This window comes from Platichthys flesus, chromosome 10, assembly GCF_949316205.1.
Source record: "Platichthys flesus chromosome 10, fPlaFle2.1, whole genome shotgun sequence".
In the NCBI taxonomy this organism is placed as follows: Eukaryota; Metazoa; Chordata; class Actinopteri; order Pleuronectiformes; family Pleuronectidae; genus Platichthys; species Platichthys flesus.
This window is the reverse complement of record NC_084954.1, coordinates 5,163,628-5,179,075: the sequence shown is the minus strand read 5'-3', so window position 1 is coordinate 5,179,075 and position 15,448 is coordinate 5,163,628. Positions and strand designations below refer to the sequence as shown.

Below are 15,448 nucleotides of genomic sequence, written 5' to 3'. Positions count from 1 at the left end.
TCTCCCAAGCTTGGAAGTTTGATCTGTGCTATTCGTGTAGACCAGTAGAAACTAGAATGGTGCATTTACCTTGGCCAAGGCCCAACATCCACCCATCTAGTATCTATACAGTTTTTTCTTTGAGGATGGCAGGGAGAGCTGGAGCCAATCGTATTTGTGCGACAGGTGGGGTTCAGGTCCCTGGCATATCGCAGAGTCAACATAAGGAGACAAACAACCATACACATTGACACATACAGTCAATTAAGAGTCTTCAATTAACCTCACACCCAGGGAAGTAGTGGGTGGGGGGAAGACGTATCTGGAGAAAACCACACACAACCACAGGGAGAACATGCAGCTCCAGAAAGACCTCAGCCAAACCTGGATTCGAACACTGCCCCCCCAAAAGCCTAACAGTCCTTTTAGATTCAGTCAAGTTGCGCTAAATTTCAACCACTCATAGATATAAGTTCTCTAAATGTGCCTGTTTTTTTCCATCAAGATACATTTATTAATCTTTAGGAAAATGGTGAAAATGTAAAAAACAACAAATGAAAACAACCTATCTCGCAAAGTCAAAGAAAGGGAGAAATGAAATCCTAGATCTGCCTCCTGATCTAGGATCTGAACCACAATTTAATGGGTCCCTCCCCGACAAATACTCCATCCTTCCACCAAGTTTTGTGGAGATCCGTCAAGTTGTTTTTTGCGTAATCTAGCATATAAACAAACAACCACACAGACCGGGGTGAAAACATAACCTGCCTAGCAGAGGGGGAAAAGCCAGCAAACAGATTCATCCTCTGCATTCATGTGTCAGACATTCTTTTGGATTTAAGGGATCTCTCCGGTATGTTGAATACGTGCTGACTAAAATAATTCTTACTTAAAAGTAAAGAAAGGAAATGAAGGCCTCACACCCCCCCCACACCTCTCCTTAATGCCCCTGGAGAACCTGGTGCCACCCTGAGCTCAGGTCAATCCCGCAGTACAGATCTAGAGACACAGATCTATGGACACATATCAGGGGCTTGTGTGAGCCGGACCGTCCAGTGAGAGAAAGGCAGCAGAGGAAGGTCTCCGTCTGTGAGAGGGAGAGAAGCTCTGAGAGGCTGACGTCAGAGCGCTGGAGGAGGACGATGAGGTGACAGATGCTGCTTGTGGTGCTTGATACCTGGAGACCAGAAAAAACACAGATTGACATCGTTAAACATCCAACATGTTTGGGAGGAAAGTGCAGTTTGCAGCATGACTACAAAACCTGATGCAACTCTTAACAATTCTTCACAGAACTTTGCTCTGGCTATGTTCAGTCTATTCATATATGAATTCATATATGAATAGACTGAATATCATCTGCACACATTTTAAAACATCTGCCTTTCTCAGCCATTCTCTCACCAGGACTGGGACTTCCGGACCCTCCTCTCTCTAACCGGAGCGTTCAGCACCAGATCCCCGATCAGCCTCGGAGAGAAGGCCCTCTCCAGGTGAGCGCCGTTAAGGTTCAAGGCGAACATGGTCGGTGGAGACGTGTCTAACTCCAGCAGCATGATGTTCTCAGCCTGTAAGATGATACAACAGTGGAGTTACAGAGTTGTTTCCTGCTTATGCTCCCAACTGCTATGTAAACCTTTGATTGCTTCTATTTGATGGATCAATTGTGTATCTGTCCCAGGAGGGAAACAATCACACAGCAGCAAAACAACAGACTCAACAGACCTTTACATTGCACCTTTAGGCAGTTCTGGAATGACAGAGGTAAACATTTGATCCAGACAACCAGGACATCCTCATTTTTGTGCGTGTAATGCAAATAAATGGTTTTGGTAATGTAACCAAAAGTGTAAATTACACTGAGTATTTATATAGCTCTTTTTTGAGTCTTGATGACCACTCAAAGCGCTTTACAGTACAGTTTTACATTCACCCATTCACACACACATTCATACAGTGCATCTATTCGCAGGACTTTTTTATTCTATGGGGGGGGCCATTCGGGGTTCAGCATCTTGCCAAAGGACACTTCGGCATGCAGATGGGTCAGACTGGGGATCGAACCGTCGGCCTTCAGGTTGGAGTCAACCGCTCTACCTGTCAGCCACAGCCCAATAACAGTCTCCATGTCGGCTCAATCTTAATTTATAAACTCAGAACAATGTTACGTGGAACAAAGCATCAGTACATTCTTGTTGTTGTTACAAATTCTGTTATTAAAATGGATATAATGCTGAGTTGTATAATTATATTATTATTTTGTATGAGGTGTTGGCACAGATAGGTAATGTCATCCCTCCCTTTCAGTGCAATGCTACTAATTTGCTGTTATTTCAGTTCTGCCTTTTATTTGAGATTTGACAGAACCTGCTCTACACTGATTATTCACTGCAACAAGTTAGGCTGTGAAGAGGGCGTCTTTAAAAATATGAAGTGTAGGATCCATATTTCACATGCTGTACTGTTCCCAGCTGTCCTCTTGAATATCTGAGCACTGACCTGGTATCTCGACGGGGCCCCAGTTGCCGTGGTAACAGCCATCTGTGCATAATGGCTGATTGGCCTCTTGTATCCCACGGCCGACAGAGGACGTCTCTTGACCCGACTTGGTGCACTGGAGAAAAAGAGAGAGGGGAGAGGAAAGATCCAGGTTCAGTTAAATCCACTTAGAGTTCGTTCAGCAGGTGAGATGGAAGCTGCTGGGAAACAGAAAGTCCCACATACAGTCACCTGATATCCAAATAAATCAATCCTGTTTTATCAGCTTTCTAACAGTTTAATTAATAAAGACATAATAATGATATTATATCAAATCAATAAGGGAAGGGTGACTGGTTTCCTTTGTGGAAAAAAAAAAGATGCAGACAGAATACATGAATTATTCAAATGATAGAATCTCCTTTAATTTTAAACTCCTTTGGGTTGGAGAAGGTTTGATGTTGTCGCCTCCTAGTGGTCACATTTTACCACGATGCAAAAATGTGTGCATTGCAAGAACAATTTGAAAGATGCTACGATCACATGACAATTAGGGCCTGACCTATATACTTGCCTGGCGGATTAAATGGCCCGATACAAGTCTTTCACAGACCTAATTGTAAACCACATACCTTTACAGAATATATCATGCAGAAGAGATATGCATTCATATTTACATTTTAAGAATAAATCTAAATATTGGCAACTGCAAGTAAAACTAAAAAAGCTTTTCCAACACTCTGTTATCATCTGTCTGTTAGTTATTGAAGGTCTTATAGAGAACGAATGTTTTTGCCAATGTAACTTTTCTTCAGTGAGTTTTACCTTCTTATATTTAAGATATATTATATTTTTACCCTAACCCCACATTTCTGGATTTTGAGAAAACTTAATTTAATATAGACATTGTTAACTCCTGATAATAGGGACAATTTAAAACAAAATGTGTTTCATCCTCAATTATAACAACTAAAGTAGTTGTAATGAAGGAATGTTTGCACCCTTGACTTAACACCTCACAAATGTTCCCTGACAGCTGCAGTGCATTATGGTCTTTTTAGATGATTTATGAATGTTTCACTGACCTCTCTGGTGGAAGCACCGGCCTGAGTCTCCACTGGTCCTCCTCACCGTCAAAGTGCAGCCGGTTCATGATCTTGTTCTTTACTTCAGGAGGTATAAAATTCTCAATCAAGAGATATCTGCAAAATAAATCAAAGGAATGTGTTCAACCGCAGTATTTCATTCATACCACAACAACATACATTGGAAAGTATCGACAGAGTTATACACATTCAAATTGAGATTAAATGTTAACAAACCTGATTTATTATTGTGTTATTGTCTCACTGCCCTATAAATCAATTAACTGTTTATAAGTGAGTAGCTTACAGTTTTATGGAGCCCTCACGTTTTTATTCCTCACCCGTTTTGATGAGGCAAAAATCTCTCACTCATAGGCTTTAATTATTTAACTCTTTTTTTATAAATATAAACATATATATATATAATCTTGGATACCAGCAAGATTAAGATTAAGATCCATTTATTCATCCCAAACACATGCAAAGGCACACTCATGCAGGTAGGGAAATTTAATCTCTGCATTTTACCCATCTGGTGCAGGACACACAGAGCAGTGAGCGACCATGTATGGCGCTCGGGGAGCAGATGGTGGGGGAGTAAGGTGCCTTGCTCAGGGGCACTAGACAGGGTAGGGAGACACTTGGATTTTTGGACAGATCAATCCAGGTTCGTCTTTTGTTGTCTCTCCGTGGAGTCGAACCAGAGACGAACCAGAGACCTTCTCTGTCCATAGTCCAAGTTTCTGCCACTAAACCACCGCCTCTCCGCAGACTTAAATTAGTTTCATCCGTGTTGGCTGTGGCCTCATTGAATTGTTGAAGTACTGCATTTTAATATATACACTTCCTTGTTTTATCACTAATGTAATTTATCAGTGACTTTTATTTTGTGAATTGTATTTTAGTATTTCTATTGCATAGTTGTCCTTACATTCTTATCATATCTTATATAAGAGATAACTAAGCCTTACATGTACTTGTACATTTCATTCATGTATTTATGATGTGTGAAATAATTAGAATAATTATTAGAATAATAATAATCATAATAAAAGCAGGGTGACATTCTATGCAGACACCAAACAATACAAATAAAATAAAACTTCATGTAATGATCCGATGTAGCCATGAATATACAGTATTTATGTACAAAACTACAGATTGTGTAGTTTTGTACATGTATCTGTGTATTCAGTGATGTAGGTAGTGTACTTACTTGTACTTGAGTTCCCTGGTGAGCTCGGTCTGTGTCTGTTCCAGCTCCTGTCTGGTCATGACGTGTTCATCAATGACGTCTTTGATCTCTCCCTTCACCAGCTGGAGTTTGGCATAGATCTGTCCAGAGCAGAGACGTATCAGAGACGTTAACACATGTTTTCATGGAAATGGCCTAAATCGGTAGAAATAAGGAATTGAATTATTTCCTAAACATCAGAAATAGACATCTCCGTTCAGAGAAACCTGGACCCACACGAGCCGCCTCCCTTATGACGTCTCCTCACGTGCAAATACGATTAACTGCTCCTGTGAGTCATCCTACCCTCCTCAGCTTCTTTGTCTTCAGCTCCACCTCCTGCTGCATCGAGGAGAAGGTCTCCTTCATTTCCACCGTCTCCTCGTCCTGTAGCATCATCTGCTGCTGGATCTCTCGCTCGCTCCTTATCTGCGAACCCGGGGCAAACTTTCAGCTTAGTTGGAATTCAATACAAAGAGAGGAACCTTAAATATGGTCAGGTTTCCAATGTGGGAAGAAAAAGTTTATGTAAATTACCTGTTCTGCAATTAGTTGCCTCTTCAACTCCAGCGTCTTCTGTTGTTCATTGGTGTGATCGATTATCGTCTTTCCTCCGACTAACAGTTTGCTCTCCATAGTCTGTGAACAAAGAACATGTGATCAATTATTTACGCAGCTTTTCATTGTTCCTACAATTACCAGACATTGGTGCTTTGATAATGAGACGTGTGATCTTAACCAGTACCTTGTATTTCTCTATGATCTTCTCCAGAGCATCCTGATCCCACTGCATGTCCTCCACACTCTTCCTGTGTTCACTCAGGGGCCTCAGCCTCTCGCTGCCTCCCTGGTAGATCAGTCTCCTGGGGCAGTCGTCGCCCTGTTTCAGGTAAAGCCTCCCGTCTGGTTCACCCTGAAGGGCCCTCAAAACCTCTGCCTCCCTCTCTGTAAGCATCCCCTCCTCAACGCCTCCCATGCTTCTGCTCAGCCTTTTGCTATTTCTCCTAATCCTCCTCCTCTCCTTTGCGAGCATCCCTTGCTTCTCCAGCTGCGCCTTCAAGCGTGCGATCTCCTCCTGGTACTCCCTCAGCAGGGCGTCTTTGGGGTCCTCGTTGATCCGGGGTTTGTTCTTGATGTTCTTGGCCCTGCTGGCGTACCTGAGCGTGGCCAGGGACTCCTCGAAGTTCTTGTGCGAAGGCCCAACGGTTGCTATCATGACAGTTTTGGCGTTGCCCCCCAGCGAGTCCTGGAGCAGGCGGGTCAGCTTGGAGTCCCTGTAGGGGATGTGGGTGCTCTTCCCGTCCACCAGAGCTGTGATGACGTTCCCCAGTGCCGACAGGGACAGGTTGATTTTGGTTGCCTCCTTCAGCCGCTTCCCCTTGGCGCCCGTCTTGCTCTGGCGCTCGCTGCCAGCCAGGTCGACCATGTTCAGCTTCCCAACTCGGATGTGGTCCTCGCCGTCGGGCCCCACCTCGCTGCACTCCACGGTGATGAGGAAGATGGCGTGGGACCTGGAGCTGCGTTCGTTCATGTTGGTGAAGCCCACTGACCTGGACTGGTTGCCCAGGTTCATGACATGTTCGATCTCCGTGGCGTTCTTCGTCACCACCGAGGACAGGTCTTTCACGTAGATGCCAAAGTCTGGGTGTTCCTTGAGCTCCAGCTTCCTGTTGTTGTCTTTGAACAGCAGGTCCCTGATCTCCTCCTGGTAGATCTCCAGATAGGATGACCTCACCAGGTACTTCTGGTTCTGGGTCCTGGAGATGTGCGTGAAGATGTGCTGGAATGAGGTGGGTATCACCCCTCTCCCCTCCGGGTCCCTGACAACCCCCTGCATGGTGTGCGTCTTACCTGTCCCCGTCTGTCCATAGGCAAATATAGTCCCATTGAAGCCCAGCACCACGGACTCCACCAGGGGCCTCACCGCGTCGTCATAGATGTCGCTCTGCGTGGAGTCCCACCCGTGCACGGAATCGAACGTGAACACTTTCCTGGGCTCATCAGGTGGCGCCCTCGGGTTCCTGATGGTGATCTGTCCCAGTTTGCCATCCACCTCCAGGATGTTGTCGCACCCCGCCTCTCTGGTGCCGAAGGGCCGGCAGCGCACCACCACGCGCACCGACTCGCACTGTTTGCTCTTAGACATTTTGAATTTATCTTTTTCTTTTCTTTTTTTTTTTTTAGATAACGAAAACAAACGCACCTGTCCTCACCGCGTTAGAACAAAAACAAGCCTCTGTCCCACGTGAGGTCCACCGCAGCCCCGCGCCGCCCCGCACCCTGAGCCGCATCCTCCGCCCTGAGCATCTCCCACTGAGGGATGCGAAGTCACAGGATGTTTAGAATGAAAAAAGGAAAAGATGCTGTTTCTCCTGCTGCCGCCGCCGACCCAGCCCACACCGCCTCCCCCGGCTGGTACACACCCTGCTCTGCGGACAATGGGAATGAGACATGTGACCTGCGCGACGAATTGGATTGGAGCTCTCCCTACACATATGGTCTGATTCACTGACACTGATAAATAACCCTGTAGAAAGAAAAAAAAAAAAAGGCACCTGAACGCACCTTAAAAATAAATAATAAACATAACACAAATATGGTTCATTAACAAAAGATTTATTTTTTTACATCCAAAAAGGCCAGAGATATATTTTAATGTACACAGAGAAAAAGACACTTGCTGAAACTGGTACACATTCATCACTAATGTATTTTCCAATAGGAGAATATTTGCTTTTATTTATTTTGCCTCCATAGTGTCTTTACATACGCAGTGTGTGTGAATAATTAGGCTCCTCCTCCATCTATACACCATTACGTAAATCAATAATGTTAAAGAATACAAAACCTTTAATTTCTGCTGATATTGAACACAGCGGCCAGTTTATTAGGTACATGTAGATTAAACTAATAGTCCTGCAAACAGAGTTATTATAGAAGGGGTTTATTAAACTGTGTCATCATTTTGGAGGCTTTTTATAACTCCCTTTATAGACTTATTTCAGCTAAATATCAAAAACACATCTATTTTACTGCAACACAGCAACAAAATGATCCCAGATGAGAACCCTTCTACATTTTATAAACTTCATCAGTCTTAGCTAGCTGTCCCTAATAAACTGGCCACTGTGGAAACTTTCAGAATGCTGGCCTCCACTCAATGGGATCAAATGTAGGCATTATTATTGTTATTAAGCGCTACTGGCACATGTGGTGAGTCGGTCACTTGTGAAACCTCTTGCTGGAATCGTTTGCATGATCCAGTAAAAGTTGGCATGGAGTGAAGTGGTTTCCGTACACGGCCTCGTACTTTCTCATCTTCTCCACCAGCTTGTCGGCGCCGAATGTGTCCACGAAACGGAAAGGTCCTGGAAGCGAGATAGATTTTATTAGATCAGATAGAATATTTGATTCTAGGAGACTCATTACTGTGGGTGATGGTCTTTTCATTGACATATATTGAGCATACAGACTGTTAAGTTGCTCAGAATCACGATTTAAGTTGAAGTCTGACCTCCGAGACAAGGAGGGAATCCCAGTCCAAACACAGCCCCGATGTCTCCTTCCAGAGGGCCGTTCAAAATGCCCTCTTGCAAACACAGTATGGCCTCATTGACGAATCGAGAAACAAGCCTGTACTGCACATCAGAGTCCGATGAACTGCAAAAAAGTATTTCAATGTTTTAATAAGTGACAAATTAACAAAGTAATAGTTTAAAAGCTTAAAGGGTTTTGTATTCTTTTAAAATTAAACCTTTATTAGGAACAACTGGAACAATATATTAAGTTAACAGCGTGAAAACTGAGTGCCATTATAGTTTTTAAGGTAAATGTCTGACTTAACACTGTTGTATCTTCTGCTACTTCCACTTACACAGCAGGATTTGGTGTTAGCTTGTACTTCTCCAGGATCTCTCCAATATCTGGGTTGACCTCTTTGACCTTGAGACCTGGCTGGTAAACGTAGCAGCCCTTCCCTGCCTTGCGGCCTTGAGTGGAAATAACAAGCGAGGATTAAACATTCATAGATTTCATGCTCACATTAATTAACAGGGAAGTTCTTCATCCAACTAAAAGCAGACCACTGTCCTTCACTGTGACCAGCCATACCATTGAATCCCATCTCCACCATGGTCTTCAGAACCTCCACATTTCCACCTCCAAAGCGAGAGCCAAAGGCTTTGCCCAGATCCTCCGCCACATGGGCGGCTACGTCGATACCGACTTCATCGGCCAGCGTGGCTGCACCCACAGGGAACCCAAAGCTCGTGGTGAGCCCATCCAACTTCTTGGGGTCTACCCCTTCCTGTGGGTGAAAAATGGATACATGGATACTATGCATAAAAGAGCTTTCAGTTGTAATGAGTAAGGTTTGTTCAAGTTTTTCAACTTATCACATAAAAAGCTACAGATTATAGTTTACCTGAAGTACTCGTACAGCTTCTGCCAGCATTGGAGCCAAACACCTTGTGGTATAGAACCCAGGTCCATCCTGCAAAGACATTAGTGTGATATATTACTGCAGCAACTCACATCTGAAGCATTGTGGAAAATAATGCTGAACTCTCATTTCCAGCCACTTACAACTTCATTGTTGCATTCGCCACAGAGGTATTGTTTTCAACTCACCCCAACAACGATGATGACTTTGCCCTGCTTCAGGCCGACGGCCACAGCCGAGGCGATGGTGTCCTTTGACGTCTGATCAGTGCTAATAATCTCAAGGAGCTGCATCTTGTCAACTGGAGAGAAGTAGTGCATTCCAATCACCTAGTGATAAAACAACATTCAGCATTATTGCTTTCTTGACATTTAATTTAGAAGAAAGTACAGATACTTCAATTACACGGGTCCCAAGTTCAAACCTTGTCTGGCCTCTTGCTGGCTGCAGCGATGTCCTTGATGGGCAGAGCGGACGTATTGCTGGCAAATATGCAGTTAGGGGAAGTGACCTGCAGGCAAATGTTTGTCAGCTCAAAGTCGCACACATTTAACGATTAATTGTTGTAAGAAAAGCAGAGTCAGCATCTTTGCAGTGACACTTACAGCCTCCACCTCCTTCAGGACTGCATGCTTGATCTTAATGTCTTCAAACACAGCTTCAATAACCATGTCGGCATGTTCAAAGCCACTGTAATCCAGCTTGCCGGTCAGGCCAGACAATATGGAGTCCCTCTGAAACGATGTGATGTTCCTTTTCCTGGTCTTGTCATTGAGCCTGGAAAAGAATAAATCCAAATAAATATGGGGGTTTTCATGTGACCTGCCATTTTGGTTCATGTAGGTGAAATATAATACATTCATATCACAGGTTATGCTATGAAACACCTGCACAAATTAACATTCATGACATTTAGAGCCTGAGCAATTCATTAGTTGGTTGATAAAAAAAAGTATATTAAATCTATGCTATTTTAAAGTGGTTGTATTTGTATTTTTTCTCTTCATTTATGTTTTTTTTATTAAACTGTAAAAAACATCAAGTCTCAATTACAGGTTTTTGTCATAAGGGTTTGATAACGACAAGTTGTTCAAATATATATTATCAAAATGTGTGATGTGATAATTGCTGTGTGAAAACCGACCCTTTGTAAACCTGCTGCTCTCCTCTGGCCAGTCCAGCCACTGTGGTGTCCTTCAGGATTGTGTGCACGCCTTTGTCCACCGTCACCTGAGCGATACCTGCTCCCATCAGACCTGCTCCCAAGATGGCAAGAGTCCTAATGGGGAAAAACAAAGACACATACCGAACTGAAACATGTGTTGATTGTCCAACATCACACACACGCTCTGTGACACACACTTACTTCACTTCTTTTTGAGGAGTTCCAAAGCGGTTCTTCTTGCACGCGACCTGACCGTGGTAGAGACCAATCAGGGCCCCTGATTCCGGGGTTCTTGCCAACTGCCCGAAATTCTTTGACAACCATGGAAATTTGTGTTATTAACTTAGACACTGAGCTACTGCAAATACTAAATTTGAAAGTGGTATAGAATAACAAACCTTACCTGAGACTCTGCTAAATATCCAGCAACCGGACCTTGTTCAACTCCGGTTTTCACAGACTGACGGGAGAAGCAGCAACAAACGACAGTTACATCACAAGTCAAATGAAAGAAGAGGGTCCAGTACAATATTTACTAGACCAGAGATTTTCATCTGACAAATGAATGATCACACTTACACTCACATAATTCACTACATTAAAATAAATTAGTTCTCCAGCAAATAATTTAGCCTTTTAAAATCAGGCTAATTTCAAATGTAGGTGTTACTTAGAAGGAGTTTTTACTTACATCAATTATCTGTAGGGGTGCTGGATACAGTCCCTTGCTCTGCTTCATAACTTTTCCGTGGACAGTTTTGTAAATTTGATTCCGCACAAATGCAAAGCCCATGATGTAGTCTTGAACTTCTGTGGGCAAAAGAACATCAATTCTTAAATTAATATTCTTCCACATAAAGAATTTAATACATTCTTGTGACAAAAGGAAGTCAAATGCAGCACAACTGACTCTGCATCGTGCCCTTCTCTTTGTGAAGAGAGATTTTCTTGTTGACGATTCCTCTGGCACATTCGATGGCAACTTCCTCTAGGTAGTCGATCGTTCTTTCCTCTGGACTCTTTAGGCCAGGTCCTAGAATATAAGCAGGGGTTATAAGATTAATCATAATAATTTCAATTTATGAACAGTCCATTATTGAGTAAGAATTATAATGTCTACAGGTGCTTATACTTTAAAAGTACCTATTTGAAACAGCACAGTCTTTTTCATTGTATGTTTTTTTACCTAGAGGGTCTACAAGATGGTCGACGAGCCCCATCTTCTTGGCTTTATCTGCTCGGATATTTCTTCCTGTTAGCATCATGTCAAAGGCACTGGGTAGACCGACCTAAAGACAATACAAAGAAAACAAACATGAAACGTGATCTGACCCTTCATGAATATAAACAGTTTAGTGCTGTGTAGAGATGCACTAATGTGAATTTAAATTTTTGTTAGGAACACAAGTTATACTGAAGACAGTTGTACTCATGACTGTTGAGAAGTGGACAGAGTGGACATAATCTGTTTGTAGGGTCGTGTAAACATCCTAAACCAATTATGAGCATTAGCCAGATTATACTGCATTATGGCTGAGCCTTTTCAGGCCTATGCCTAATTTACCACTAAATAGGATGATTTATCAGCGATTTTTATATTTAGAATCATTTGATCTTCATGTCTCTTTATTTATTGGCAGTTTGGCTGGAATCCGGCTCTTATGCAAAGCTCTAAAGTCACTTCCCATAGATTTTTGTGTAAAAGAAAAAGGCAGAGGCAGCTCAACAAATAGCAGAGCGCGTGATGCTACAAGCCCCTGGGCATCATGAATATATGCATTTAGGTCATTAGCTGTCTTTCCACCTTTGTTTTGCTGCTGTTTCATAAACCCAGCGGGTTTGTTCACTGTGTCAAATTCTTTCCCTTGTTTTTCCCCCCCTCTTCAGATCCACTCTGCAAAACGGTCTGCCTACATGGCACCTCTGGAAGGTCAATTCCAGTGCAAGCTGTGCTCTCAGATCAGCTCCACTGTCAGGAGAGAAAATACTTACAAAGAGGAGCCTTGCACACAGAGCCCTCTTCCCTTCTGGCATCCAACAAAACTGCTGTAGCCGCAGATAATCTAAATCCTTGTGTGCAGATTTTAATACTTCATAACAAAGTAAGTGTTTGATACACTGCGAGAAAAATGTGGGTATATAGCAGTCTCCAGGAGGCCTACACAATATATTTTTGCAAGTGCTGGGTAAAAGTTGTTCTAGAAATAAATTTCTGTTGTTCCCAGTTCTTTATTATCTAAATCTACATTTCAATTCAAATGATTCCACCGAAGCTGAGAATCTGTGGTCAAAATGTAATATCTATGTAGAAGTTTAAAGGACAAAGAGGAAGGAAAACAGCAGCGCACTTATATTCTTCAAATTGAGAGAACATATGATTAAAATGTCTGCACTAACCATTTTGGGGAGTCTCTGCGTACCGCCAGCTCCGGGTAGAAGACCCAGCATGACCTCAGGAGTACCGAGAACTGTTTTCTTGCTCTTTGTTGCAATTCTGTACTGGCAGGCAATGGCAAACTGAAATGGAAAAAATGACCCATTAGATAAGACAATATGATCAGTTGTCTTTGTCAAATATTTCCAGTGTAGTAAGAAGTTGCTGGCTGCTGAAAATGTTCTTGTTCACCTCTAAGCCACCGCCCAAGCAGGAGCCATTGATGGCAGCAACAATGGGCTTTGGAGATTTTTCAACCCGCTCGAACATCTGCTGCCCTGCCTGAGAAAGCTTGGTGACCTCTTCTGCGTTGCTGCAGGCCTGGATCATACTGTAACAGAGGTAGAGTGTGTGAAAAGGAACCCGAAGAATGAAAGACATGACAAAGCTCTTCGACATTTCATTCAGAAGATCTTAATGTTAGAGGTGCAAAAGACTATAACTTTGTTTCATGAATTGAGTTGATAGAAGGAGCTTTCTCTTACTTAATGTCTGCTCCTGCGATGAAGCATCCTGGCTTCGAGGAGATGAGGACAGCACTCTTAACAGCGTCGTTGGCCCAAACTTCATCCATTACTTCGGCCATCTCCTTTTGCATTTGGAGTGACAGGGTGTTAACCTAGAAAGAGAGGTGACCATTAGGTTGACTTTTCATCACAACAGTGATAACATGTCACCTTTACTTTCAATGAGCTCACACCTTGGAGCTCGGGTCGTTGATCCGTACAACAGCGACGTCGTCCTTGACTTCATAGTTCACGTGTGTACGGGCTAAAAATAGAGGAGAGATAATGTGGAGTGAGAAACAATTGGGTCACTGAAGAGGGTAAGCATTTTTTTATTATTTAATATATAAATATGTACTAATTTGGGGATATACCAAGCATGGCAGGAGCTACAGAGAAGGTGCGGAAGCTATTGCCTGTGGATACAGAAAAACAAGAGTAAACAAAACATTATTATACATATATTATTTTAGCAAGCTTTTAAATAGCCCATTTCTAATGTAAAGACTTTTATTTTATTGTTGTTTTAAGTGTGAGCAACAGGATTATGGAATTTCCAAGGGGAGGGGCGGGCACTAAAACAATTTCAAAAATGATTGCAATATAATTTACCTCGATAGCAGTTTTACTAAAGTCAAATATATATCGAAATATTGCTAATGCATATTTTGTGTGTGTTAATCTGTCATGTGAAGCACTTTGTAAATGTCTGTAAAACTCCTTAAATGTTCAATTACTCATTTTATTCAATGTTTCCAAATCTCACGACACATATTTACTTCATTATGTGCGTTCTGAAAAATGTTACACAAACAAGCTATTATAGTCATTGAAATCTATTTATAGAAACATTTGGATCTTGACATCGTCCAGGCCTCTTTTATAAAGACACACAACCTGAAGCACATTTCTAAAAAGGGATCCAGCCTTTCAAACATATTAAACACGAGGCCCTATATGAGACGCTCATATATCCTAACCGTGACCTCGAACGATCTGATCCCTGCTATGCAACCCAGTGGAACACGACCCTTCACCTACATTCTCCGCCCACAGCTCAGACAGAGAGTTGCCATCACAGAAGCTAATGAATCACACACGTCTCCAACAACCTGCTCACACCGTCACATCCCCGTTTAAACGACCGTGACCCTTACAGTCAAGAGTAGAAGTAAACACTCTGAATTAAAACTTTTATTTCTGAGCCTCCTCTTCCCTGACTGAACTCACGGGACTCCGTAGCAGCCAGCTGGGTTAGCTAGCTAGCACATGTAGCAGGTTTGCACTCAAGTTTCCTCACTTAAAAAACAAAGTTCCACACTCACGCTGTAGTTTAAACGTTCAGCGACATGTATAATTGTAAAAAAACAAAACGACACAGTTTAACAATGGATTTCCACGCATTGCTGTGTAACATTCTCCGAAGCTAACAGCTACTCCTACAAGCTAATTACCAACTGCGGCACGTAGCTAATCAAGGACTCTCATTGCCCCCCCTACCCGCGGGTTATCTTTATCTCTTTCGGCAGCTTGTACCTGTGAGGAGCGCATATCTCCTCGATGTGAATCCGGAGAGAACACCAAGGGCTCTAGTACCAGCCATCTTGGGAGCGGAGGTCAGTCAGGAGTCGGTGGCTGTGAAGCTAGCGGGCTAGCTCGCTGTCAAGTGTGCTGTCAGGAGACTAGGGAGTCCGAGCTACAGCCCACAACCCGGAACAATCGGAACAGATGCTGATTGGCGCTCGTCAGAAATTCCCGCACGCCATTGGCTGACTGGGACGACGTCACTGCTCATTAGACGTTCAAGGACAGTGAAATGCTTCTAAATTCCATCACTTCCTCATCATGACATACGATAAAAAATTCCCTTTTTGTTTTAAATATAATGTGTAAGTCAAGTAATTTACTAACAGGTTCTCAGGCACATTTTAAATCAGTTTAAATTTGGAGTGAAATAATTACTGGACTAGATGAAGGTAATGGCAGCATTTTACCACAAGGCGGAGGTCGAAATCAAACTTGAACTTGAAACGAAAAAGGAAAATATCCAAATGAACTTCAACGTATGATTTAATCATGATCTTAATCTCCTTCACCTCTATCCTCAACTAACTTGTTTTCTTTCT

At 42.7% G+C, this 15,448-nt stretch overlaps 2 protein-coding genes across 2 annotated transcripts; both read right to left on the bottom strand.

Annotated features, from left to right (window-relative positions):
- Positions 1–131: 131 nt before the first annotated feature.
- Positions 132–7,161, bottom strand: kif3cb (kinesin family member 3Cb). Its single transcript, XM_062396741.1, has 8 exons — positions 5,522–7,161; positions 5,314–5,415; positions 5,083–5,205; positions 4,759–4,877; positions 3,543–3,659; positions 2,479–2,593; positions 1,384–1,547; positions 132–1,156 (listed from the first exon to the last, which is right to left on the bottom strand). The coding sequence occupies exons 1-8, from the start codon at positions 6,920–6,922 to the stop codon at positions 1,006–1,008; spliced, it is 2,292 nt and encodes a 763-aa protein (XP_062252725.1). The 5' UTR covers positions 6,923–7,161; the 3' UTR covers positions 132–1,005.
- A 210-nt stretch (positions 7,162–7,371) lies between these two features.
- hadhab (hydroxyacyl-CoA dehydrogenase trifunctional multienzyme complex subunit alpha b) lies at positions 7,372–15,009 on the bottom strand. The gene is made up of 20 exons (XM_062397214.1): positions 14,859–15,009; positions 13,697–13,738; positions 13,517–13,587; positions 13,302–13,435; positions 13,009–13,147; positions 12,780–12,899; positions 11,569–11,671; positions 11,293–11,415; positions 11,074–11,192; positions 10,786–10,842; positions 10,584–10,693; positions 10,362–10,496; positions 9,823–9,994; positions 9,642–9,728; positions 9,406–9,546; positions 9,200–9,268; positions 8,887–9,082; positions 8,651–8,765; positions 8,291–8,436; positions 7,372–8,144 (listed from the first exon to the last, which is right to left on the bottom strand). Exons 1-20 carry the CDS (start codon positions 14,923–14,925, stop codon positions 7,999–8,001), a joined length of 2,292 nt encoding a protein of 763 aa, XP_062253198.1. The 5' UTR covers positions 14,926–15,009; the 3' UTR covers positions 7,372–7,998.
- Positions 15,010–15,448: the final 439 nt, after the last annotated feature.